The sequence below is a fragment of the Dromiciops gliroides genome, chromosome 1, assembly GCF_019393635.1.
Source record: "Dromiciops gliroides isolate mDroGli1 chromosome 1, mDroGli1.pri, whole genome shotgun sequence".
NCBI classification, from domain to species: Eukaryota; Metazoa; Chordata; class Mammalia; order Microbiotheria; family Microbiotheriidae; genus Dromiciops; species Dromiciops gliroides.
The window spans coordinates 76620727-76647011 of NC_057861.1; the positions used below are offsets into that span (position 1 = coordinate 76620727).

The 26285-nt window shown below is 38.6% G+C and overlaps 1 protein-coding gene across 1 annotated transcript in view; it reads left to right on the plus strand.

The window, feature by feature from the left end:
* MROH1 (maestro heat like repeat family member 1) overlaps window positions 1-26285 on the plus strand; it is a 177452-nt gene that overhangs the window by 12172 nt on the left and 138995 nt on the right. Inside the window, 1 exon segment of the mRNA XM_043977158.1 lies at window positions 21061-21206. Coding sequence (XP_043833093.1) covers window positions 21061-21206 — 146 coding nt within the window.

Below are 26285 nucleotides of genomic sequence, written 5' to 3' on the forward strand. Positions count from 1 at the left end.
TGGGCTCCTGGTGACCATGTACAACGTGCTTTTTCATTTTATTTAACACCATTTGCTCTCTAGTGGTGTGCTAGACCATATGTTTGCAGAGAATATTCTCAGTCATCTCAGATGCCAGAGGATAAGCCCACCTGTGTGTCCCAGGGGCACTTTAAATGCAGCTTAACACAAATGGAACTATAGTGCTCTCAGAGCAAAGTTTATATCCTGCCTACTATTCAAAGCTTTCATAATCTGGTGCTTACCAGCCTTTCCAGCTTTCTCATATTATTGCCTTCTGCACTGTGAACCACCTGAGCTTTTCTTAACTTCTTGCACATGCCTTGCATTTTTCTGTCTCTAATTTCTTCCTCACACTATTTCCTTAGGCCCACAGTGTCTTTCTTTCCAATCTCCCTTTTCCACCTCCCCTTCATGCTACTTATCCTTTAAAGCACATCTCATTTGCAGCCTTCTCCATCAAGACTTCCCTGAACCCATTGCTAATTGGGTTACCATAGGTCTTTTTTTTCCTTAACTTTTCTAGTGTATTTGTGTAATATGTATTATAGTTATCCTTCCAGTAGACTGTATGGTCCATGAAGGCAAGGGACCATATCTTATCTAAACTTATTGTCTTTAGCGTAGTGCTTTGTACCCAGGTGTTTATTGAATGAATGACTTGGAAGGAACCTCAGAGGTTAGTTCATCTAGTTTTCCAAGAAATGTTTACTAAGTATTACATTGCATATGAGGTATTGTGTGAGATACAGGATTCTCTTAAGACATGTTCTCTGGAGGAGTTTGATTTTTTGCAGGGGAGGTGGTGGTGGTGGTGGGATTTTTACACGATACAGTCTGATCACTCTCTTTTTTTCTTTTTAAAAAATCTTATTTTTATTTTCAGTTCCTTGAAGAGTTTATAATATAGTAGGAGAGATAAAGATTCATACACAAATATCTATAAGGCAGAATATAATAATTTTTTTTGTAACAGCTTTCACTTATGTCTTGCATGATCAAAGACTTCTGTTTAAAACTCTTCAGTGGCCTTCCCAGTAAAGTTTGAACTTCTCTACCTGGCATTCAAAGTCATCCACAAATTGGCACCATTTTGCCTTTCCTGATGCATCTAAAATTACTCCCTTCTATATATTTATGCTCCAGGAAAACTAGACTAATTTCTGCCCCTCGAACAGGCATTGTTCTCTTGCATCCATGATTTTGTTAAAGCTGTTTTCCTATGTGTGAAATGATCTCCTTTGTCTTTTGAATTTCTATACATCCCTTCCATGACTTCCCTGTTCTTCCTAGTTAGTAATGACTACCCTCTTAATACCTCCAGTAACATGTTTTATAACTCCAATTTAGGAAACATAGGGTATGTTTATATGTTCTGTCTCTGTTAACAGTAAGTTCCATTAGATGGACTGCTTCATCTGCGCTTGTATCTGCTGTAGTGACTCAGAGAGTGCTTTACACATAGTAGGTGCCTAATGAATGTCTTTTTCAGTAAATGCACAAATGATGATGTGGAGGCAGAGGTGATGGCAGGAGCAAAGGATTGGAGACAGGAAAACAATATATTTTTCTGAAAGATTTGAACAACTTGATATAATTGATGGTTATGTAGAATGTTGAAGTTTGCAAAGTGCTTCATGTACTTTGTAATCTGAGAGTCAGTTCTACAGGTACCTCATTTTAAAGATGAGGGCACTGAGACTCAGAGAAGTCAAGTGATTTGTTCATGGCCACACAGGGAACAAATATCTGAGGCAGCACAAGGTAGAAAAAGTAAGTTGAGGCCAGATTTCAGATGTCCTTGAATGTTGGGTTAAAGAGTTTGAACTTTTTATTCAGTAGGAACTGGAGGACAATCGAAGATTTTTGAACAGGTTAGACATTATCTACAAGATGGATTGGAGTAGGGAGAGATGAGCTAGGAAAATTGGTTGAGAGGTAAGGTGATGTAGTAGTGAGTGGGCTTGGGCTTGGAATCTAGGGACTTGTCTCCAGCACTGGCTGTGAACATGGACCTCTTTGATTGTCTGTTTTCTCATTATGTAACAGGAATAATACCTGTACTGCTCATATCTCATTGGATTATTGTGAGAATCAGATTAAAATATATGGAAAGTTCCTTATACACCTCAAGATATTATAAATGTCAGATATTAGTATTGGTTAATAGTCTGGGTAAGAAATAACTAGAGCCTAATAAGAATGAGAATGGGATTTAAAGAGCATGCTTATTGGATCCTCAATATGTCAGGGATTCAGATGTGATATAATGTGCTCATGAAGTTTAGTTTTAAGGCATCAAAATCTGTCTTACCCGCTGGCATCAGATTAATTGCATTAATTAAATAATTAATTAATTGCATTTGGGGGGGTCCTGTGCATTTTGAGAGTGAATCTGTTTTGAAAAAAAATGTTTCTTATAGGAGGTTTTATGTATATTAAACCCAATAACCATTTTTGGCTTTTAATTTGGTTCAGAGTTTAATGTCATTCTAATGCCATATTCCTAGCCATAGGTCAGGTAATCACTGAAGAATGCACTACCTAAGCAGGGTTCATTGATGGCTGTTAGCTCAGTCTGACTAATGAAAATCTTTGACAATATACCAAGTTATAGCAGCAGTTCCTTGAATCACTTTCTTGTTGCCTTGTGTGTTTCTACCTATGTCATTTAGTGGTTCCTAGGAGATTGTCTCCAAAGTGATGTGAAAGATTCTCAGGGGATCCAAAGCTTATTCTGACAGCAGATTCCAAGTTCCTGTTGTATCCTTAAGTACAGCTGCATGATATAAGTGGAATACATGTAACTCATCATCTAGCCCTGCTTATTTTACCATAGGGAGTGAAAACGTCATTTTCTGAGATGCTTGATCATCTTGTATTACAATACTTAGAAGCATTAGCAAAAATGACAGCTGTGTAGTTCATTGTAGCTTATGCACTAGCATTTCTTTGTTGTTGTTTTTTTTTAAGTGAGGCAATTGGGGTTAAGTGACTTGCCCAGGGTCACACAGCTAGTAAGTGTTAAGTGTCTGAGGCCGGATTTGAACTCAGGTACTCCTGACTCCAGGGCCGGCGTTCTATCCACTGTGCCACCTAGCTGCCCCATTTCTTTGTTTTTTAATTTACCTACCTCTCTTACAGAGAATGAGGGGGTTATAGAAATTCTATGAATTGGATAAGACCCTCTAAATTAATCAGTATGTGCCTTAGTACTTGGTGACTTCAGTGGGCATGGGGAAGACAGTGAATAATATGCTGGAAAACACAGTTTTAAAAACTGTAAAGGGGCAGCTAGGTGGCGCAGTGGATAGAGCACCAGCCCTGGAGTCAAGAGGACCTGAGTTCAAATCTGGCCTCAAGACACTTAACACTTACTAGCTGTGTGACCCTAGGCAAGTCACTTAACCCCAATTGCCTCACCAAAACAAAACAAAACTGTAAAGAAAGATTTGTCCCAGTTGTGGACTGCGCAGAAGCTTCAAACTTATATATCATGGCTACTTTCTTCAAGAAGCTGAGAGGCACTGTTGAACATCAAATAACATTACAAAAATGAAATTTCGACTCAAGATGGAAAATGTTCTCCGCATCCAGAAAAAAGAACTGTGGATTCTGAATGCAGATTGAACCATACTGTTTGTACTTTTTGTTTTTTCTTTTTTGAGGTTTTTCCCTTTTGTTCTGATTCTTCTTTCACAGCATGACTAATGCAGAAATATGTTTAATGTGATTGTATATATATAACCTATATCAGATTGCTTTCTGTCTTGGGGAGGAGGGGGGAAGGCAGGGTGGGAGAAAATTTTGGAACTAAAAATCTTATGAAAATAAATGTTGAAAACTATTTTTATATGTAACTGGAAAATAATAAAATACTTTAATGATTAAAAAATGAAATTGCTTTTGACAGGAAATGACTTATTACTGATGTGGGGTTCTCAGCAGCCTTTCTACAGTTGGACTGTCAATTTGTCAAAACAAAAATCAAAGTCAATACAAAATTAGAAAAGAACAAAAATAAGAAGAAAAGGAGTATAATTAAGGAAATTATAATCAGGTTTCTTTTTTTAATGTTCTATTATATTTTTATTTATTTAAAAAATAATCTAATATATTTTAATCTGGTTTTGGAAGCACACTGTAAGAATTCAGGGTTGAATGTTGCTCTCAGCTGTATGTTTGATACCTCTGGGATCAATGTTCTCCTTTTAACATTAACTTGAAAAATTTTTGAGTTCCAAATTTTTCTCCCCCCCTCCCCCCAGCTTATTCAAAAGGCAAGCAATTTCATACAGGTTATACATGTGCAGTCATACAAAATATATTTCCACATTAGTCATGTTGTGGAAAAAAAGTAAAAAAAGGAAACCAACAAGAAAAATAAAGTAAAAAGAAAAAGTATGTATGCTTCAATCTGCATTTAGACTCTGAAGGTGGATAGCATTTTTCATTGAGTCCTTCAGAATTGACTTAAATCATTACATTGCTGAGAAGAGCTAAGTCATCCACAGTTGATCATTGTTCAGTCTGATATAATCTGATATAATCTGATTTCTAAGCTGTTTATACTAAAAAGTGGGAAATGGATAAAAAAATAGACATAACCATATTATCACTGTTTCCTAAGTTGTACATTGACTTCCACAATGAGGGAAAGAAAAGTACCTGGAAAGCCATTTCAGCCAGAAAACACTTGATCTTCTTGCTAAGCAGAGGGATGTGGCAGTCAGAGGGTATTAATACTGATTTAGAAATAAAGTTTTGTTTTTCCAGAAGGGGAACCACAAATGAATAATTCTAAATCACTAATCAGAAAAATGCTAATTAGAACAATTTGGGGGTTTTGTGTCACTCATTAAGTTGTCAAAGACTATTGGGAGGGAAAATAATCAGTTTTGGAGAAGCTGTAACAGCTGTGATTTGGTCTGGAAAACATTTGGAATTGTATGAGAAGTTACTAACCTATTCATGCCTTTTGTCTTAGTGATTCCATTGTTGGACAAAAATATACCAAAGGGGCAGATGATAAAGAAAAGTACTTTATTTAGCAACACTTTTTGTGGTAGGGAAAAACTAGAAACAGGACAGGTGCTGGTTGATAAAGAAAAAAAATTGTATATGAATGTCATGCAATATTGTTTAAAGGAGGTGACGTATGGGGGGAGTAGAGAGTGGCACTGGAAGACTTGTGAATAGTACTGAGTGAGGAGAGCAGAACCAAGAGAACAGTGTATACAGTGATGATTTGTGATATAAATTATAAAAATAAAAAGTGTAATCCCAGTTCTGGAGAACTGATAAGGAAACACATTTCTCCTGCTGGTAGTGAGGCAGGGACGAGAGGTTTGAAACATATTTGTTGACATTGTCAGATACAGTTGCCCTGTTGACTTTGCTCAGATTTTTGTTGTTGCTATGAGGAAGGGTACATTGTGTGTGTGTGTGTGTGTGTGTACACAGGTTTGTATGCAAACGGTTTAAGGAGAAAGGACTAGTGTAAAAACAAAAGTCGACCCTAAAACTTTAGAATATTATTTGTAAGGTATTATATTGTCCCAGATTATCTAGGACATTTAAGGATGAAATGGGAAGGAAGACAATGAAATAATGAAAAAGAACTGTGAATATTTCTTTAATAGTAATTTATATAGTGCTTCAGTGTTTGCAGTGTGCTTTACATATCTCCTTTGATCCTCACAACAATGTAGGAAGGTAGATACTATAACCCCATTTTACAGATGAGGAAACTCAGGCACAAAGAAATTAAGTGACTTGCCAAAATGACAATTTTCTCCATCTATGACAGTGTAACTACCACAATTGGATTCTAATATCACAGTTCCTGATGTATGCTACCTGAGGAGGTTATAAATGCATGGCAAAACATAAGAGCAACTGGATTTAGACTCAGTATACAAAGAGGTCAGGTCTGTAGGAGTCAATACAATTTTGAGGGATCCGTTCTTAAGGTAATCTGAAAGAGAAATAGATTCTTAACATTCGCTAAAAAAAAGTGAGAAAATTAAGAATTTCTAGTCCATATTCTTACTTTCTCAACTGTACAGAATTTTTGTGAGAATTTACACACATATATAGACATAAGTGTGTATTTACACACATACATATATACATACACATATATTTATATACAGACACATATGGAGAAAGGGATAGACTTGATGAAAGTATGAGAAGGGAACAGGTAGAGTTGCACAAACTTACCTGAAATGCTGTCCTTTAAGAAGTTATCCTTCTAGGGGGCAGCTAGGTGGTGCAGTGAATAGAGCACCAGCCCTAGATTCAGAAGGACCTGAGTTCAAATCTGACCTCAGACACTTGACACTAGCTGTGTGACCTTGGGCAAGTCACTTAACCCCAATTGCCTCACCAAAAAAAAAAAAAAAAGAAGTTATCCTTCTAGCAGCCTCAGGCAAAGATATTGACATAAAAGGATCTAGCCAAGCCAAACTCCCCTTAGAAATATCCTAGTGAAGATTTAAAAGAATACCTAATAACAATAGCTAGCATTTATATATATATATATATATATAACAATAGCTAGCATTTATATATATATATATATATATCTCTATATATATATATCTTTTAATATTCCCAAAGTGCGAGGCAGCTAGGTGACAGAGCACCGGCCCTGGAGTCAGGAGGACCTGAGTTCAAATCCAGCCTCAGACACTTAACACTTACTAGCTGTGTGACCCTGGGCAAGTCACTTAACCCCAATTGCCTCACAAAACAAAACCAAACCAAAAACAAACAAACAAGATTCCCAAAGTGCTTTACAAATATTTTGTTTGATTCTCAAAACAATCCTAGGAAGGTGGGTGCTGTTATTATCTTCATTTTATAGATGAGGAAACTGAGTCGAAAAGGTTGAATGATTTACCCAGGGTTACACAACAGGATCTGAATGCAGGAGGTCTTGATTCCAAACCCAGTTCTATCCATTCTGCCACTTAATTGCTTTTATGAAATAGTAATTCAGTAAAACTAAAGTAAAATATCAGGGAGTTCCTCTGTACACAGGAAGACAGTTGGAAGTATACTGGTGCTCTGATCAGGGGTGTACTGGGGGAGAAGGGCATCTGAAACCAGTTTAGTTTAAGAATAACCAGTTTAGGGGCAGCTAGGTGGCACAGTGGATAGAGCACCGGCCCTGGAGTCAGGAGTACCTGAGTTCAAATCCGGCCTCAGACGCTTAACACTTACTAGCTGTGTGACCCTGGGCAAGTCACTTAACCCCAATTGCCTCACTAAAAAAAAAAAAAGAATAACCAGTTTAGTTTAAGAATAACAGAGCTTGAAGCCAACAGGAACTCAGTCCTACCCTGTTTGAGCCACAGGAGGGGACCAAGCCAGTTCCCATTAGATGACTGCCCAAAGAGACAAGCCAGTCACATGCATGCTGAGGCCCTCCAGGAAGCCTAAAGCCAATTTAATGTCTGATTGCCTCTAGATGGTAGGCTCTAGCTCTATCTCCAGATCCCTATCCTCTACCAGACATGAAGAAGCCAGAAAGGGGGACCTGGACTGAGTCACCTATCTCAGTGCAGTTTCAATGAGGTTCAGGATTCCAAAGTTCAGTACCAGAAAAGGCAGCAATCTTCCTGATAGGCCATTTATGTTGCTAGGTGGCTAATCATAGGCCTGGTGTCCGGGAGAAGGGGACAGGCCCTATTTTGGGAGGATGGGGTTCTTGTACCAACCTTTGAGTTCTATATTCCCTAAGATGTGGTTTGAGAGGTAGGGGTGACTACCGAGACTGCTAGTCTTGGTCCTGGTCAATGACTGATGCTTTAGCACCACAAGACAGGATTGGCAAGAAAGGAAATGAAACAAGCAAGCAAACTTTATTAAGGAAATACTAGCAATATAAAGGAGACAGGGACGATATACACAGAGCAGGTCTTCTGGGGTTCCGGGTAGAATCATGTGACCTAAATTGCTAAAGTTGGGTGAGTTTTTATTGGATTCTTATTTGGGTTAGGCATTGGGGGAAAGGAGCAGGGAGCCTGGACCCTGTTCAGGTCAAGGTTCAGGAACTGTTACTGATTCATGCTAGGAGAATGACTTGGGAACTTGTGGCTAGTTGACTTTCATACTCCCCTTGAACAGGAAAAGGTGCTTTCAGCCATTATAGCAGGTCTTATTTGAATAGGTAACCCAGGGGATTTGTATCTTCTCAGTGGCTTCTTTGTTTACCAGGGTGGGGAGGCTGCCAAAGTTCTTATACTGTCCCATTCAGAACTGTGGGAAATCAGTGACAGCAGCATCTAGATTACAGCTAGAAAAAGAGTAGAGCCCAGCCACCCCATTCAAGAAGGTAGGTGGTAGAACTTGGCCTTGGCACAAAATCCAAAACCAGGAATTGATACTGAAACATGTAAATAAGAAAACTTCAAATGCATGAAGAGAAACCCAGAAAAATAGCCCCAGAACTGGAGAGCAGTTCTACCTTGAGTAGAAGTAGAACTTCAGAAAAGAAAAAGAATGACCTGGCTGAAAGGATGGGAAGAATGAAGCAAGAGATAGAAATGGAATTAGACGTTTTGAGGAAAAACAATGAGAATATACAGCTTAAAACAGAAGGTGGAAAACATGATTCAAATAGTAGACACGCTGAAGAAGAGAGTGGAACAAATAGAATTCAGTGAATAATTCAAAGGAACACAGACATATTTGAACAAAATCAAAAGACTGAAAACTTAGAAGAATGTAAGAGGTATCTTATCAAAAAATAACTGATCTAGAAAACAGGACAAGGAGGAATATTTTAAGAATCATTGAACTTTCTGAAAGACATGATTTTTTTTTTCAGGGCAATGGGGGTAAGTGACTTTCCCAGGGTCACACAGCTAGTAAGTGCCTAGTGTCTGAGGGCAGATTTGAACTCAGGTCCTCCTGAATCCAGGGCTGGTGCTTTATCCACTGCACCGCCTAGCTGCCCCCTGAAAGATATGATTAAGCAAAATCTTATATATCATATTTCAGTAAGTCTTATTGTTTGACCATAAATATAAGATCCCACTGTGCTTATTGTTTGACCATAAAAAAGTATTTGATTTGCTAGTGCAAAATGTCTTCCCCTTCTTACAGTACATTCTTTATTATCCAACTGGAGATAGTGGGAGGAGGTCATTTAACAAGCATGTCTATAGTATAGTGAAATGAACTAAAGAGTTGAAATTATGTTAAACCCTGTCACATACTGTGTGAATTAGACAAATTATCTCGTGACCTCATCTGTAAAGTAGATTCAAATAAATTACTTATCTCTAAGGTTCTTTTCAATCCTCTCATTCTCTGCACTTTGCCAGTAGAGTGACCATTAGTGTGATCTGACTCAGAATTGAATACAGTGGACTGGATTACCTTTGAAAAATTGTGCAGTGTTTTTAATTACCCCAAGTTTCTCTTAGAAACAAACATCCATCATTTAAATGTCAGTATTCTTCCATTGTGGCTATATATCTGCAAATGAAGGAATACCACAATTTTTGTTAGCTTTAATCAGTCTTTTCAAAAAGGTATTCTTCAAACATAGGTGGTCTTGTAGCAGGAGTGATGGCCAGCATTTCTATGCACACAGTGTCAAGAAATTTAGAGAAAGACCCCCAAAATATTGGTTGGATCCTTGTGGAAATGAAGCCCATGGACAAGTCAGGATCCATTGAAGTTTTTAAGTATCTTCAGAATGTGTCCACTATAATTTCTCTGTTAATTATCTAAAAGAAGATAAATGTGACCAGGTCTGGTTCTGGACCCTGCTGTGTCCCAGAAGTCTCTTTCCTTCACACATGGCACAGTGTGGCCCTAACCTGGTTTTCACCTTAGCTGTTAAAGTTTTAAGTTAGTCAATTTAAGAACCAGTAGAAAGCAATACTTAAATCAATTCTGGATGTAATCTTTTCTTTTCTTTTCTTTTTTTTGGTGAGGCAATTGGGGTTAAGTGACTTGTCCAGGGTCACACAGCTAGTAAGTGTTAAGTGTCTGAGGCTGGATTTGAACTCAGGTCCTCCTGAATCCAGGGCTGGTGCTCTATCCACTGTGCCATTTAGCTGCCCCTCTAGATGTAATCTTGAAGACATTAGACCTTGATTTTTTTCACCTGGCCCAGGTAATGGATTAAGTAGAACAGCAGGGGAAGATGGTCCTTTCAGAGGACTTTTCCTCTTTGGCATGAGTTCAGCCTGAATTTACCTTTTGCCTCTGTTCTTGTGAATGTCAGGGATAGTGTGACTAAAGATATTTGCTATATGTTATAGTGAAACGGAGTAAGTTACTCAGTTTCAAAAAGTTCTTATTGGTCATCATTATGTGAGATGCTAGTGATGTTTATAAAGAAATTTTATAGGGGGCAACTAGGTGGCGCAGTGGATAAAGCACCAGCCCTGGATTCAGGAGGACCTGAATCCAGCCTCAGATACTTGACACTTACTAGTTGTGTGACCCTGGGCAAGTCACTTAACTCTAATTGCCCTGCAAAAACCCCAAAAACAAATAACTAAAGAAATTTTATGCAAGCTTTGTGAGCTTTTGATCAAGCCTGAATTTGTCTCTGCTTTTGAGTTCCTCCTTATGTTGGTACACTCGAATCCACCAAACTTCTTTCTCTTTGTTCTCTTTACAAGCTTTGTACTTCAGCCAGTCTGGTTTTGTGGATTGTTCTTTTTTGTTTGTTAATTTTTCATTATGTTTTATCTGTGCTTTTCCCCTCCTTTCTATAAAGCTAAATCTAATGCTTCCTTAGAGATCTAGTTGGACTCTCTTAATTTTTTGGAAGCATTTTCTGATCAGTCCTTTACACACAAGTCTTCTTATTTTTTATTTCTCTAACCCTGACCAATACAGGCACTATCGTACCATCAAACACTTGTTTCTAGTTATCTGATCATTTCATGTACATGTGTCAAAGTATGGGTGTCTTGCTACTATAGTGAGGTCAGATTTTCAAATATCTCTAAGCTGACCCTTCAAGATGCTTTTTGACTCTCTGTCTCTGTCTCTGTCTCTCTCCATATATATGTATATATAGCTGATGCTGCATTGGATGTATACTGGGGTCTAGAGTCAGGAAATTCTGATTTGCTCTCAGGCACTTACTACCTGCATGACTTTGGGCAAGTCACTTAATCCCTATTTTCCTCAGTTTCTCCCATTGTAAAATGGGGATAATTTTACACCTATCTTGCAGGATTGTTGTGATGATCAAATGAGATATTTGTAAAACTACTTAGTGCTTGGCACATAGTAGGTACTATATGAATGCTTATTTCTTTTCTTTCCATTTCCATTCCCCTTCCCTATAAATAGCCCTCCTTTTGCATTCAGGCATTAATCACCAAACATTTATTAAATACCCTCTGCTAGGCAGTGTGCTAAATGCTAGGAATATAAAAGACAAGTAAAATGGTCCTTGCCCTTAAGAAACTTACATTCTAGTGGAAGGGGGCAACATGTACACATATGAGTATATACAGAATATATTAATGATTAATAGAGGTAGTTTTGGTGGAGAGAGCATTACTAGAGGCTGTATTGTCATCAAAGTCTATCTGTATGAGCTTCCTCTAGCCTTAGAAAATACTATAGAGGTTTTTGTAAATACAAATTGGGCAACTAGGTGGCACAGTGAATAGAGCACTGGCCCTGAAGTTGGGAAGACCCGGGTTCAAATATCACCTCAGACGTTTACCAGCTGTGTGGCCCTGGGCAAGTTACAACCCTAAATTGCTTTAAACCATCCAGGGCCATATCCAGTCATCCTGGTGTATATCTTGCCCCTGGACTCAGATGACTCTGGGAGGAGAGAGTGATTTGGTGACCTTGCACAGTCCTTCCGTCACTTAAATCCAATTCAGTGGAAGTCATGACATCACCCCGATGTCATGGTCCTCTTCGAGAATAAAGAACAGAGGACAGCTAGGTGGCACAGTGGATAAAGCACCAACCCTGGATTCAGGAGGATGTGAGTTCAAATCAGGCCCCATACACTTGACACTTACTAGCTGTGTGACCCTGGGCAAGTCACTTAACCCTCATTGCCCCACAAAAATAACAAAACAAAGATATCAATTTAAAAAAAGAGAGAATAAAGGACAAACAACAACAACAAATACAGATGAACTGCCAACAACTTGACAGCTACAGAAAAGGCAGGCAGACCAGGCTTGCTGAAGCAGCAAAGCACAGTGAGTGAGAGGGGAGGTGGCATGTGCCAGGAAGGTCAAACCACCTTGACTGCAGACCCCCTCCTTGATACCCTGCTTAGGATCCCAAATGCCAAAGACCTGGGAATGGCAATTTAATACAAATCATGAATGCTTCTTGCAGTTACTATGGAGGGGAGCAACCCTTTGAGAGGTCAGGTAAGCTCAAGAGCTCAAAACAGAACACTGCCTCTCCTAGCTTGGTCCTGGCAGCTCTGGTTCATGGGAGCTGCCTTTGTGCTGGTACCCCCAACAACGTCTTCACAGATGCTTTAGTCTTTGCTTCTTTGGCAGTCACAGCTATCAAAGACCCAGGAAAAAGAAGTTCCCCACATTAGAATCCTTGATGGAGGGCAGCTAGGTGGTACAGTGGATAAAGCACTAGCCCTGGATTCAGGAGGACCTGAGTTCAAATCTGGACTCAGACACTTGACCCTTACTAGCTGTGTGACCCTGGGCAAGTCACTTAGCCCCCATTGCCCTGTTTTTAAAAAAAAAGAATCCTTGATGGTTCAACATCAGATACCGACAGGGTTTTATTAATAGAAATGACTTTAAAGAGAGCCATTACCATTTGCTTTGCTTCAATGCCCTAAGGATGACTGGTCCCTTCCATCACACTTGCAGCTGAAACCTTTTATGTGTTGGCTGCCATTTTGATGTTGAGAGCTTGCAAGCAAGGACTGTCTTTCTTTTTACTTGCATCACCTGTACTTAGCACATAAATGCTTGATAAAATGCTTTTTCATTAATTCATTTTTGAAATGAAAGCATTTCTGTGGCATTGATCCTGCAGTAGTCTCTTGGCCTTCTGTAAGTATCGTCTGGCACGGGGTCAGATAAGCATTTTATAAACTAAAGAATATCAAGGTAGGGGGAGTTAGCTTGGGGTCAACTGTTGGCCTTGTTTAAACCTGCTTTGGTCTATAATATTTGTGATGTTTAAGGAATTATTGATACTTACTTTGCAATATTCTCCACTTCAGTATATGAGATCTTAGAATTTAGAGTTTGAAGGGATGTTAAAGATCATCAGTCTAATACTGTCATTATATGGATGAGACCTTAGCCTAGTTGGGAAATCACCATGTATAGATTGAGATCTCATATCACTTAGTCATTCAGCAAATATTTGTTAAGTGCCTGCTGTATACTGGGGTACCAGTACAAAGAATGAAACATTTCCTTTTTACCAACTTTCATTCTAAAGGAGACACATGAAAACAAATACGTACATGGCATATACAGTAAATAAATGCAAATATATGCAAAGTTATTAAATATAAGGTAGTTTGAAAGGGTGGGTACTAGCAGTTGGGGAAATTTAGGAAAGGCTTCATGCAGAAGGTAATTCTTGTACTACCTTTTAAGATAAGAGAGAGGTTCTCTAAGGAGGAGCTAAGGAGGGACAGCCAATGTAAAAGCAAGGAGATGGGAAATAGAGTGTTGCATGTTAGGGCAGCTAAGTTGTATGGTGGGTAAAGGTAAGTTGTGTGGTGGGCCTAGAGTCAGGAAGACTCATCTTTTTGAGTTCAAGCCTGGTCTCAGAAACTTACTAGCTGGGTGACCCTGGGAAATCACTTAACTGTTTGCCTCAGTTTCCTTATTTGTAAAATGAGCTGGAGAAGGAAATGGCAAACCCTTCCAGTATCTTTGCCAAGAAAATCTCAAATGGGGTCACAGAGAGTTGGACATAACTGAAAGGACCGAACAACAACAAATGTAAAGAACAGTTTGACAAAGTTGCGAAGTGGGAGGGTAATAATGTCTAATGAGGCTAGAAAGTTAGGTTGTAGACTGGTTGTATAGAGCTATAAATGCTAAAAAGAGGAATTTATTTTTTATTCTAGAGACAATTGAAAGTCACAGCAGTTATCCTAGTGATATGCTTAAGGTCAGGTCTATGCTTAAGGAAAATTACTTTGGCAGAAGTGTTTAGGATAAGTTGGAGTGATGAGATATTTGAGACTGGGAGACCATTGAGTAAGCTGGCGCAATAATCAGGTAAGAGGCGATGAGGGCCTGATCTGTGTGAGGAGAGAAGGAGTTAGATATGAGAAATGTCATGAAGTTAGAAACAGCAAATCTTGGCAACTGATTGGATAAGTGGGGTCAGGGAGAATAAGGAGTCCAAGATAATCCTGAGATTACAAACCTGAGATATTGAAAGAATGGTGGGGTGTCTTTAACAGGACCAGGAAAGTTTGGAAGAAGGGAGTGTTAGGATGAAAAATAATCAGTTACAAAGAATTAGAAGACAAGCCTTCTGCCTTTGAGGAAATTGACACATGAAACAGAACATTTTAATATAGTGTATAATCAAGTACTGAATTATATATATGGTGGCACTTCATCAATGCCATATTAGACCAGAGAGCAAGGTAGGCTGGAGTATTTGGGGGGAAGATAACACCAATGAATAAAACTTTCAGAGGCAATTTTTTTTCCTATTCATTTAGAATTTTATTTTCCCCAAAATTACATGTAAAAGCAATTTTTAACATCAATTTTAATGTCTTCTGCTTCTAAAATGCCTTCCCCAATTCCTCTTCCTTTATAAATCCATCCAACTCAAGTCCCTTCTACTCAAAACCAGATGATTTCAAAGGAGGAAGGGACCTCAGATGACATTTCGTTAAACCCATATCCAGGCAAGAATTCCCTCTAACATCCCTAAAAATGGTTATTCAGCCTCAGATTAAAGATCTCAAAAAAGAAGGAAAATGCCATATGGCCTACAATAATCACAATTCTCCCTTTGGGCAGTTATTCTTGTCAGGAAGCTTTTTTCTTTATATGGAAGCAAAATTTGCCTCTGAGATGCAGGTCAAAACAATTCTGGGGCACTACCTCATACCTATTCGATTGGATAATAGGACAGCAGAGGAAAATGACAAATATTATAGGGGATATGGGGAAAATGAGACACTAATGCACTCTTGGTGAAGTTGTAAATTGATTCAAACATTCTATAGAGCAATTTGGAACTATGACCAAAGGGCTACAAAACCTTGTGTACTCTTTGACCTAGCAATACCTACTAGGTTGGTATCCAAAAAGAGATAAAAACCAAAAAGTCGAATTTGAAATTAAGGAGATGCTCATCAATTGGGGAATGGCTGAACAAATTGTGGGATGAGATTATGATATACTATTGTGCTCTAAGAAATGATGAGCAGGATGCTATCAGAAAAACCTGGAAAGACTTACATGAGCTGATGCAAAGTGAGATGTACTGTATACAAAGTAACAGCAATACCGTAAGATGATCAGCTGTGAATGACAGCTATTTTCAGCAATACAATGATCCAAGACAACTCTGAAGGACTTAAGAAAAATGCAATTCATTTCCAGAGATGTTTCAATATAAGTTATACATGTGTAGTCATGTAAAACATCTCCACATTAGTCATGTTGTAAAAGAAAACAGACCAAAAAAAACCTTAAGAAAAAGGAACTAAAAAAAAGTTATGCTTCAATCTGTATTGAGACACCATCAGTTCTTTCTCTGGAGATGGATAGCATTTTCCTTCTTTTTTGAGATCTTTAATTTGAGGATGAATGACCATTTTAAGGGATGTTAGAGGGAATTCTTGCCTGGATATAGATTTAACGAAATGCCATCTTAGTTCCCTTTCTCCTTTGAAATCATCTGGTTTTGAGTAGAAGGGATTTGAGTTGGATTTATAAAGGAAGAAGAATTGGGGAAGGCATTTTAGAAGCAGAAGACATTAAAGAAGAAGCAAATTAGTGGGAGAAAGTCCAGAAGACTGTCTTGACTGGAGTGGAGGATTCCTTTTTTTTTTTTTTTTTTTGAGGATTCATTTTGCGGCATAGAATAATGGAATTTTAGAATTGGAAGAGACTTTATGGCTTCATTTATCCCAGTTCTTTAATTTTACAAATGAGAAAAATTGGTTCCAAAAGGATTAAGCACCCAAAGCCACATATAATGGCAGAGTTGGGATTAACACTAGAACCTATGTCTGGTGTTCTTGCCATTGTACCATCCTGCCAAATTCAGTTTATGTGCCTATGGTTTTTAATTTCTTGTGTTAAAGTATAAGATAGTAATTGAGGAGATAATTGACATATCATGTTTTCTAGTTTCAAAACACTTATGTTGATTATCTTATAGTGCTTGATCCCCCAAACTAATAAACTAGATAGTTCAAATGTTATCTCCATTTTTATGTGGGAGGAAACTAAGATTTGAAAGGTGCTGAAAATTTTGAAAAGTGACTTTCCCAGGTCATTCATCTGGTAATATTAGTGATGATGATGATGATAGCTAGCATTTGTATACATTTTAAGGTTTGCAAAATGCTTTCCCAATATATCATTTTATTATCACAACAACTCTGAGAAGTTGGTGCTATTGTTATCCCCATTTTTCAGATGAGGAAACTGATGGCCAGAGTCACACAGTAAGTGCTTGAGGCTGTATTTAAATCTAGGTTTTCCAGACTACTGGTCCAGCACTCTATTTACTGTACCACCATCTGCCTCTGGTAGGCAATGGTACCTGAATTTGACAAGCTCAGTGTTTTTTCTACTACATTAGTCTGTCAGTAAGGTTCAGTATTTAAGATAGAGCCAGATTAAGGATAGGCTTTTCAAAGCTGTACTATTAGGCTTTAAGGTTTACAGTGCTCAGACTCTGGAAGTATTTGATGAGGCAGTTGGGGTTAAGTGACTTGCCTAGGGTCACACAGCTAGTAATTGTTAAGTGTCTGAGGCCAGATTTGAACTCAGGTCCTCCTGAATCCAGGGCCGGTGCTCTATCCACTGTGCCACCTAGCTGCTCCCTAAAGATAGTTTTCAACATTTGTATTCGTAAGATTTTTAGTTCCAAATTTTTCTCCCTCCCGCTCCCCAAAACAGAAAGCAATCTAATATAGGTTATATATGTACAATCACATAAAATATATTTCTGCGTTAGTCGTGTTGTGAAAGAAGAATCAGAACAAAAGGGAAAAACCTCAAAATAGAAAAACAAAACAAAAAAATAGAAATAGTATGGTTCAATCTGCATTTTTTTTTGGGGTGTGGAGAACATGTTCCATCATGAGTCCTTTGGAATTGTCTTGGATCATTGTATTGCTGAGAAGAGCTAAGTCTGTCACAGTTGATCATCACACAATGTTGCTGTTACTGTATGTATTGTTCTCCTGGTTCTGCTCACTTCATTCAGCATCAGTCCACTTAAGTCTTTCTAGGTTTTTCTGAAATCTGCCTGCTCATCATTTCTTTTTTTTTATTATTACATTTTATTTTGTTTTAAACGGGGCAATGAGGGTTAAGTGACTTGTCCAAGGTCACACAGCTAGTAAGTGTCAAGTGTCTGAGGTCAAATTTGAACTCAGGTCCTCCTGAATCCAGGGCCAGTACTCTATCCACTGCGCCACCTAGCTGCCCCCCTGCTCATCATTTCTTAAAGCACAGTAGTGTTTCATTACATTCATATACCACAACTTGTTCAGCCATTTCCCAATTGATGGACATCCCCTCCATTTCCAATTCTTTACTACCACAAAGAGAGCTGCTATAAATATTTTTGTTCACGTGGGTCCTTTTCCCTTTTCTATGATCTCTTTGGGATATAGACCTAGTAGTAGTATTACTGGGTCAAAGGGTATGCACAGTCCCATAGCCCTTTGGGCATAGTTCCAAATTGCTCTCCAGAATGGTTGGATCATTTTGTTGGAGACCACCAACAATGCATTAGTGTTCCAATTTTTTCACAGCTTCTCCAACAGTTATTATTTTCCTTTTTTATCATATTAGCCAATCTGATAGGTGTGAGGTGGTAACTCAGAGTTGTTTTAATTTGCATTTTCTCTAGTCAATAGTGATTTAGAACATTTTTTCATATGGTTATAAATAGTTTTGATTTCTTCATCTGAAAACTGCCTGTTCATATCCTTTGACCATTTCTCAATTGGGGAATGATTTGCATTCTTATAAATTTTATTTTGTTCTCTATGTATTTTAGAAATGAGGCCTTTATCAGAAACATTGGCTGTGAAAACTGTTTCCCAGCTTTCTGCTTCCCTTCTAATTTTGGCTGCATTGCTTCTGTTTGTACAAAACCTTTTTAATTTAATGTAATCAAAATGATCCATTTTGCATTTCATAATATTCTCTATATCTTGTTTGGTCATAAATTCTTCTCCATTCTATAGATCTGAGAGATAAACTATTCCTTTCTCTCCTGGAAATTTGTTTTTCTTAACTGCATGTTGGTAAATTAGTTTTATTTTTCTTTTGTTCTCAATTAGGGGAAGGAAATGTTGAGGAGGAAGGTGGATTTTTGCTGATTGAAAATATAAAACTCATTTAAAAAATAAAGAAAATCTATCTAAACTGTTCAATGATAAGTAAACTCCTCCAGGTCAAATCTTCCCCATCTCACTGATTCTGAACTCTTAGAGGTTATTATTCAAGCTTCATTCTTTATCCCCAGCTGCTCATTCCTTTTATCCCTTTGCCACAATATCATACTTTTAACATTACCCACATCTTCCATCGTGGTCTCTAGAATGCCTGTTTCATTGATGACAGACTTGCTTTCATCTTAGATCTCTTCCTCTCCTACTCCTTCCATCTATTGGCTCTCACTGAGACCTGGCTTCCTCCTGATAACACATCCTCCATGGCCACCCTTTACAGTAATGAATACACTTTCACTTATTCCCCTTGTTTGAGGTGGGGAAGTTGGAAAACTCTTTGTTCCCTGTTGCCACCTCCAGGTTCTCCTTCTACCACCATCACTCAACAATCTCTCCTCCTTTGAGTTTCACTTAACCCATATATGCCACCCAACCAAAATTCTGGTAAATTATGTCTAATTACCTATAGGACACTCCCCTTCCTTCCTCAATGAGTTCAGTGCTTGGCTCCATCTTTCCTCCCCAATTCCTGCCTCCATACTAGAGGATTTCAAAACACACACATACTGATACTTCCTTAAGCACCTTAACCTCCTACTTTCTCAACTTATTCATTTCTTTTTTTTCTGATAAAAATATTTTTTTTCCAGTGACATGTAAAGATAGTTCTCAACATTTGTTTATACAAGCTTTCTGATTTCAGATTTTTCTCCCTCCCTCCCCTCCCTCCCCACTCCCCTAGACAGCAGGTAATCTGATATAGGTTTTATATATATATATTTCTTATGATCTATTTCTCTACTGTTCTCAGTGACATGTATAATGATGGTCATACCCTGATTTTACCATCACCCACAAATGCATTGCTTCCATGTTCATGAAATTCCCTTATCTGACCACGTATTGTAATTCCACCCTTCCTTCTGCCTTATGGTGCCAAATCCTGTTCTTTGTCCATATTGTAACCTTGAATCACTTGACACATACCCTCTCTCCCCAGTTCTCTGCCACCCCTTAGGTATACTCTTCTCCCCATCTCGACCTCTTGGTGAACCAGTTTGACTCCACACTGCCCTTTTATCCTATTGCTCATTTTGCCTGGTCAAAAACCCAACCTTGGATTACTCCTACCATCCATAGCCTCTACTCTTACACACATGTTGCTGAACTAAGGTGGAGAATGTTACACAGTAACATTGTATGATGATCAATTATGATAGACAGCTTTTAGCAATGCAGTGATACAAGACAATTTCAAGGACTCATAATGGAAAATGCTGTCCACATGCAGAGAGGGAACTGAGTGCAAATCAAAACATACTATTTTTACTTTATTTTTTTCCCTGCGGTTTTTCCCTTTTGTTCTGTTTATTTCACAACATGGAGATATGTTCAATGTGATAGCTTGCCATTGCGAGGCAGGGGAGGGAAGGAGAAAAACTTGGAACTCAAAATATTATAAAGAATGGATGTTGAGGGGGCAGCTAGGTGGCACAGTGGATAAAGCACTGGCCCTGGATTCAGGAAGACCTGAGTTCAAATCCGACCTCAGACACTTGACACTTACTAGCTGTGTGACCCTAGGCAAGTTACTTAACCCTCATTGCCCCGCAAAAAAAACAACAAACAAAAAGAATGGATGTTGAAAACTTTACATGTAATTGGAAAAAATAATGATATGTACATTTTTAAAAGAATGAAAAAAAACTCAGATTTGTTACTCTCAATTGAGCCTTCACTGCAGCAAGGCAGTCCTTTTATACCTCCATAATTAATTCACTGCCACACATCACAATCTTTTCATTCATACATGAGAAAAAATAAAAAATTCTGTAGAAGCACAATTAATAAATTATTGAATATAAAATAGAGTACAGTTAATGTTTTGGTATAGACAGTAAGTACCCTGAAAAGTCAGTAAGAAGATGGAGTTATTGGCTTCCATGAAGGGACTGAGAAGGATTTAAACAGGTAGAATGGAAGAAGTCATTCCAGGAAGGGGAACAGCATGAACAAAGATATAGAGGCTGGAATGAGCGTAGTGTAGAAGGTCTTGCCTGATTACAGCAGAAATTTGGTAAGAGAGAGTAGTGGAAGATCAGCTGGATCAGGTTTCATGGGTTCTGATTGTGGAAAAACTCATTTGCTTAGATGGGGAGTTTGGTCATGAGGAGCCAGAATTATCCAGAGGAGTGACATGATGAAAAAAATTATTAGGAAGTTGAGTGGCCGCTGCATACAAGATAGATTATTAGTTAAGTAACAGAGAAGGCAGGGAGATTTAAGAAGATATCATTGTAACCCAAGTATGGATTGTTAAGGGCCTTGGATTAGGGTGGCTTTGGGGATGGAGAAAAATTTTGAGGGCAAAATGGCTTTTGCAAACAACTTTCTGTTCTTTGATTCATAATATTTGCTTGTTGCTCTCTAATTTTCAGAGCTTGCCACTACGTTGATAGATGCAGTCACAGACAAGGACCCTTTAGTGCAAGAGCAGCTTTGCAATTCTTTGTGTTACCTTGGAGAATCAAGAGCTGAAGAAACTCTTAATGCCTGTGATGAGTATCTCCGGCAGCATGAGAAGGTACTGTATAGCCTTTGGCCTGTGGTATGTGATCAAGGGAGCAGGTCTGGGAGAAGCTAGGCTTCTTAGAGCAAAGGAAAAGGAATAATTTCTAGGGTCTTGGCTTGTCACCTTGGAGATTTTCTTCTATCACAGCTTTTCTTCAAAATACTTCTCCCTGTCAGTGCTGCCTCATTCTAGAAGGTTGGTTATGTGTTCCTTTCTCTTGCTGAGACAGCTGCTATTCTCTGTGTATATTTATTTACCCTATAGTAATTGTCTTGTAGGTCTGTAAAATCTTTCACTGATGCTTGATGATGCTTGGGAAAGGGCTCCCAGGAGGGTTGAGGAGCACTTTTCTGTTGTTCCTTCAGCACCAATGGAAGAATGTATCTTCTTGGCTGCCTGAGAAAATGGAAGCCCAACTTACAGGTGCATCTTTGATTGCTAAAAAAAGATTTTGTGTGTCAACATTTCCCCCAGCTCTTCTGCTGTGTGCTTTTTTCCCTGAGTTACATGAACACCCAAGCTAGTAGCCCTTGTTAGATTCCTATAATAGGTAGTGCTTCCCTTTGTTTTGATTCACTTTTATTGAATGGATGAAAAAAAATTAAGTGCTTGCTGTGGACCAGGCATTGTACTAAGCAGTGGAAATACAAAGATAAAAAACAAGAAAGCCCCTGCCCCCAAAGAGCTTACATATCCTAATGGGGAATGGGGAACTACACTTATGCTGCTGAATGAGGCTGGAATAAATCTTGAAACTATGCTGACTGGGCCTTCAACAAATGACTGTTCTCTAATCTCAACTGGCCCTTTGCTACAGCAAGGCCAACATTCTTTTTTTCCCTAATTAATTTGTTACTCCACTGTTGCAGGTTTTCTCATCTCCTCAAGCCTCCCATTGTACTCCTTCCCTACTTTCTCAGCTGAAGATTTCATCTCATATTTCACTGAAAAAAATTGAGAACATGACCTTACCTTCTCACTTCCTCTTCATCTATTACTCGGACATCTTCCTCTACTATCTCCCCTTTTGTTCCAGTGTTGGATGAAGAGATGACCCTTTTCTTGGCCAAGGCAAACTTCTCACCATACACCCTTTATTCCATCTAATCTTCTCCAGAAAATTGCCTACACTATCATCCTCACTCTCTTATCTTTAATTTCTCCCTATCTTCTGGTTACTTCTTACTGCCTATAAATATGCCCATGTCCCTCCCCCCCATTCTAAAAAAAATCATTCAGTACAATTCTACTAGCTGTTGTCCTGTATCTTTCCTTATCCTGACTAAACCGGTAGGGAAAATCATATAGGTTGAGTTCTTCCATTTACTTTCTCTCACTCTTTTAATACCATCTGAAGTGTGGCCTCTTGCCACATCATTCAACTGAAACTGCCATTTTCAAAGTTATAAATGATTTCTTAATGGCCAATTCTAATGCCTTTTTCTTGGCCCTGATCTTTCCTGATCTCTCTGTAGTAGTTGACACTGTAGATTGCCTTCTCTTTTTTTTAATTTAATTTAATTTTTTTGTTTGTGGGGTTTTTTTGGTGAGGCAATTGGGGTTAAGTGACTTACCCAGGGTCATACAGATAGTAAGTGTCAAGTGTCTGAGGTCGGATTTGAACTCAGGTCCTCCTGACTCCAAGGCCGGTGCTCTATCTACTGTGCCACGTACCCGCCCCCTGCCTTCTCTTTTTAAATACTTTCTCCTATCTATGTTTTCCTGATACTCCTGTCTACTGGTTCACCTCCTATGTATCTGACCATTCCTTGGTCTCCTTTGGCTGGTTCTACATCCAAGCATCCATGTTATGCCCTTTAACTGTAGTGTCTTCCAAGGTTCTATCTTGAGCTGCCTTCTTTTCTCCCTGTATATTATTTCACTTGGTAGTATCATCACCTTCCACAGGCTTAATTAGCATCTTTTTCCAGATGATTCTCAGATCTGCATATTTAGCCCTAGCCTTTCTGCTTAGCTACAGATATACTTCATTATTTGCCTTTCGGGCACCTCAAACTCAACATAATGGTGGGTGAAAGATGAAATGACTCAGGAAACAAAGATTTGAGTTTCTGAGCATATTAATGTATTAAGCTATGCATGCCAGTTGCCCAACAAATCATCACCAGTAGCCTTCCTCAGCTTTGGCACTGGACCCTGAATACAGGTGGAGACAAGATTTTTATACATTAAAAGTAATCAAATAGGACCGATTAATTAAATGAAAACAACCAGGATCCAAAATTAGGTAGTCTGATTTCTAATTGGAGGAAAGATTAGAGACTTTTGAAATTGGAAGGGGGAGAGTAAATATGTGTAATTCTCAAATTAGAAAAAGAAGTGTTCCACTCCCTGCAAGTGTCTAGTTTGCTGTTTGTGACACCTGTTATACTTGGCACCTTACCACATAAGCACATCAAGTTAGCTCATGTCTTTAAGCCTGACAGTGAATCATTGTATTAATTATCCAGTAAGAGAATACAATATCTGAATTGCCCTCCACGTACAGCCTACCCACCTAGTAGCCATGAGAGAGTTTCTTTCATGAATATTTGTCTTCTAAAGATTACAGTATCCCATTGTCCACCAAAGGGCACATAGCATGCAGTTACCTAGGCTGCTTACTTGCTAACAAGATTGAGCATCCATGATAGTGTTAAGCAGTTCATACCCAAGCTTCCTGGGTTTGCTGTTATCTAGGGCAGTGATCTCCAAATTCTTTTGATTGTATACCCTAACAGTAAAAAAAAAATTTGAGCACATCCTCAATATATGTGTAGTCTATTTATAAATTATATTCACATATATACATATGTATATTTATACTAATAATTATGCACATTATAAAAATTACATAAAAATTAGAAATTAACACATGATGACATAAAGATGATCCTGGAGCCAGTAGGAAGTCACTGGGGTTTATTAAGTAGGGAAGTGATGTGTTCAGATTTGACCTTTGGAAAAATCACTTTGGCAGTTTTGTGAAGGATGGATGGACAAGGGAGACAGGTGGATCAGGGAGACCATTTTTAGGAGGCTATTGTAGTAGTTGTAGTCCCTGCACTAGTTTGTATGAGTAGAAAGAAATGGACAGATGTGAGAGATCCTGTGCTAGTAGAAATGACAGCATTTGGGAACTAATTGAATTTGTAGGGTGAAGGAAAGTAGGATTCAAGAATAAAGCCAAACCTAGGTGACTAGAAGGATATTGGTGGAATCTACATGATAGGAAAGTTTGAAAGACACGTGGATTTAAGGGGAAACGTAGTGAGTTTTATTTTGTATTAGCTTTTTTTTTTCACTGCCACATCACACTACTGACTCACATAGAGTTTGTGGTCTCCTAAAACTCTGAGATCTTTTTCAGAACAATTGCTGTCTAAACATGCTGCTCCAATTTTGTACTCATGAAGTTGATTTTTTGTACCCATGTGCAGTACTACATTTGTATTGGATTTCGTCTTCCATTCTGTCTAATGTTCTAGCCTGTCAAGATCCTTTAGGATTCTGATACTTTAAACCTTCCCTTTAAGCTATAACTTCAATCTTTGTGTGATGCAAATTTGATTAGCTTACCTTCATTTGAATCTTTGTTAAACAACACTGGGCCAAGCATAGATCCCTGGGATAATCTCCTGGATACCCTCTGCCACATTGACACTGAACCATCAACATTGTATCTGGCCATCCAAACAGCCCTGAATCTGTGTAATCATATTGCCATTTAATCCATATCTCTTTATCTTTTCTACAAGAATAGTATGAGATACTTTATCCAATGCTTTGCTAAGATGTAGGCAAACTATATCCATAGTGTACCCCTTATCCACTAATTTAGTAATACTAGTCAAAAAGGAAATTGGCAGATAGCAGAGTAGGAAGAATCAGTATGGCCTAGCTCTCTCTCACAATTTCTTCAGCAAAGATTCAGGAAAGGCACCATACCAAATAGTGAGCTGAAATACCAGGAGAAACACTAGTGAGCCATTATCTACACCCAGGTCAGTCTAGAGAGATAGTCAAAAGCCTTCAGGCACTGGGGTGAGGGTCTGTTCAGGGAATCCCATGCAAAGCTTTTCAGCATAGATACAGTGCAGCTAGATGACACAGTGGAAATAGGGCCAGGCTTGAAGTCAGAAAGACTCATCTTCCTGAGTTAAAATCTGGCCTCAGACACTTCCTATCTGTGTGATCCTAGGCAATTCACTTAACTCTGTTTGCCTCAGTTTCCTCATTTGTAAAATGAGTTGACAAAGGAAATGGCAAGTTACTCCAGTACCTTTGTCAAGAAGACCCCAAATAGGGTCACAAAGAATTGGACACAACTGAAATGACTGAACAATAACTGGATGGAAACCTGGGGTTATGTATTAGGACAAAGAATAGAATTATAGATCCAAGGAAGATGGGGTTTAAAACTGTGCACCATCAGGAGCAATATATATATATATATGTGCCAGGACATGGAGCAGGAGCAGAAGTGATAGGCAGCTCTGTGGTTCTGACCTTCGATTCATAAACTCCAGCTGCGGCCTGCAGCTGAGTAAGAAGGGCAAGGAGTTCAGATAGTGAGAGCCTTTTCTGTCAGAGCCAGTTCTGTCCCTCTGAACTTGCAAAACCTTATAGTCAACAGATGGAGCTAGAGGCCAGCTCTAGTCTACTGGAGCTCTAGCTACATTTAAGTTGGCTTGTTGCCCAGGGCCAAACTGGGTTCAGAAGCTTGGATGGCTCAAGACTAAGAGTATAATAACCAGACTTTGCCCTAGATCAGAATACTTAGGGCAGGCTTAAAGTTTTCAACTTTGTGGCCTGAATGGCATCTGAGATCTTTGAGGAATTCAACAATAAATGCCCCAAAAGAATAGCAACAATACCCCAGAAAATATAGATCTGGACCAAATAAGGCCCAGATATTCTCCAAAAGTGCACAGAATCTGTTCCTAAGACAAAGTCCCAACCTGAGAAGTAAAGCTGGAGATTGAGGAAACAACAAAAAGATATCCATGATAGATATTATGGAGCCAGGGGTGCCTAAGACCCAAAAGACAAACCCAGAAGAAACTATGTCCATGAGATCTACCAGCAAAG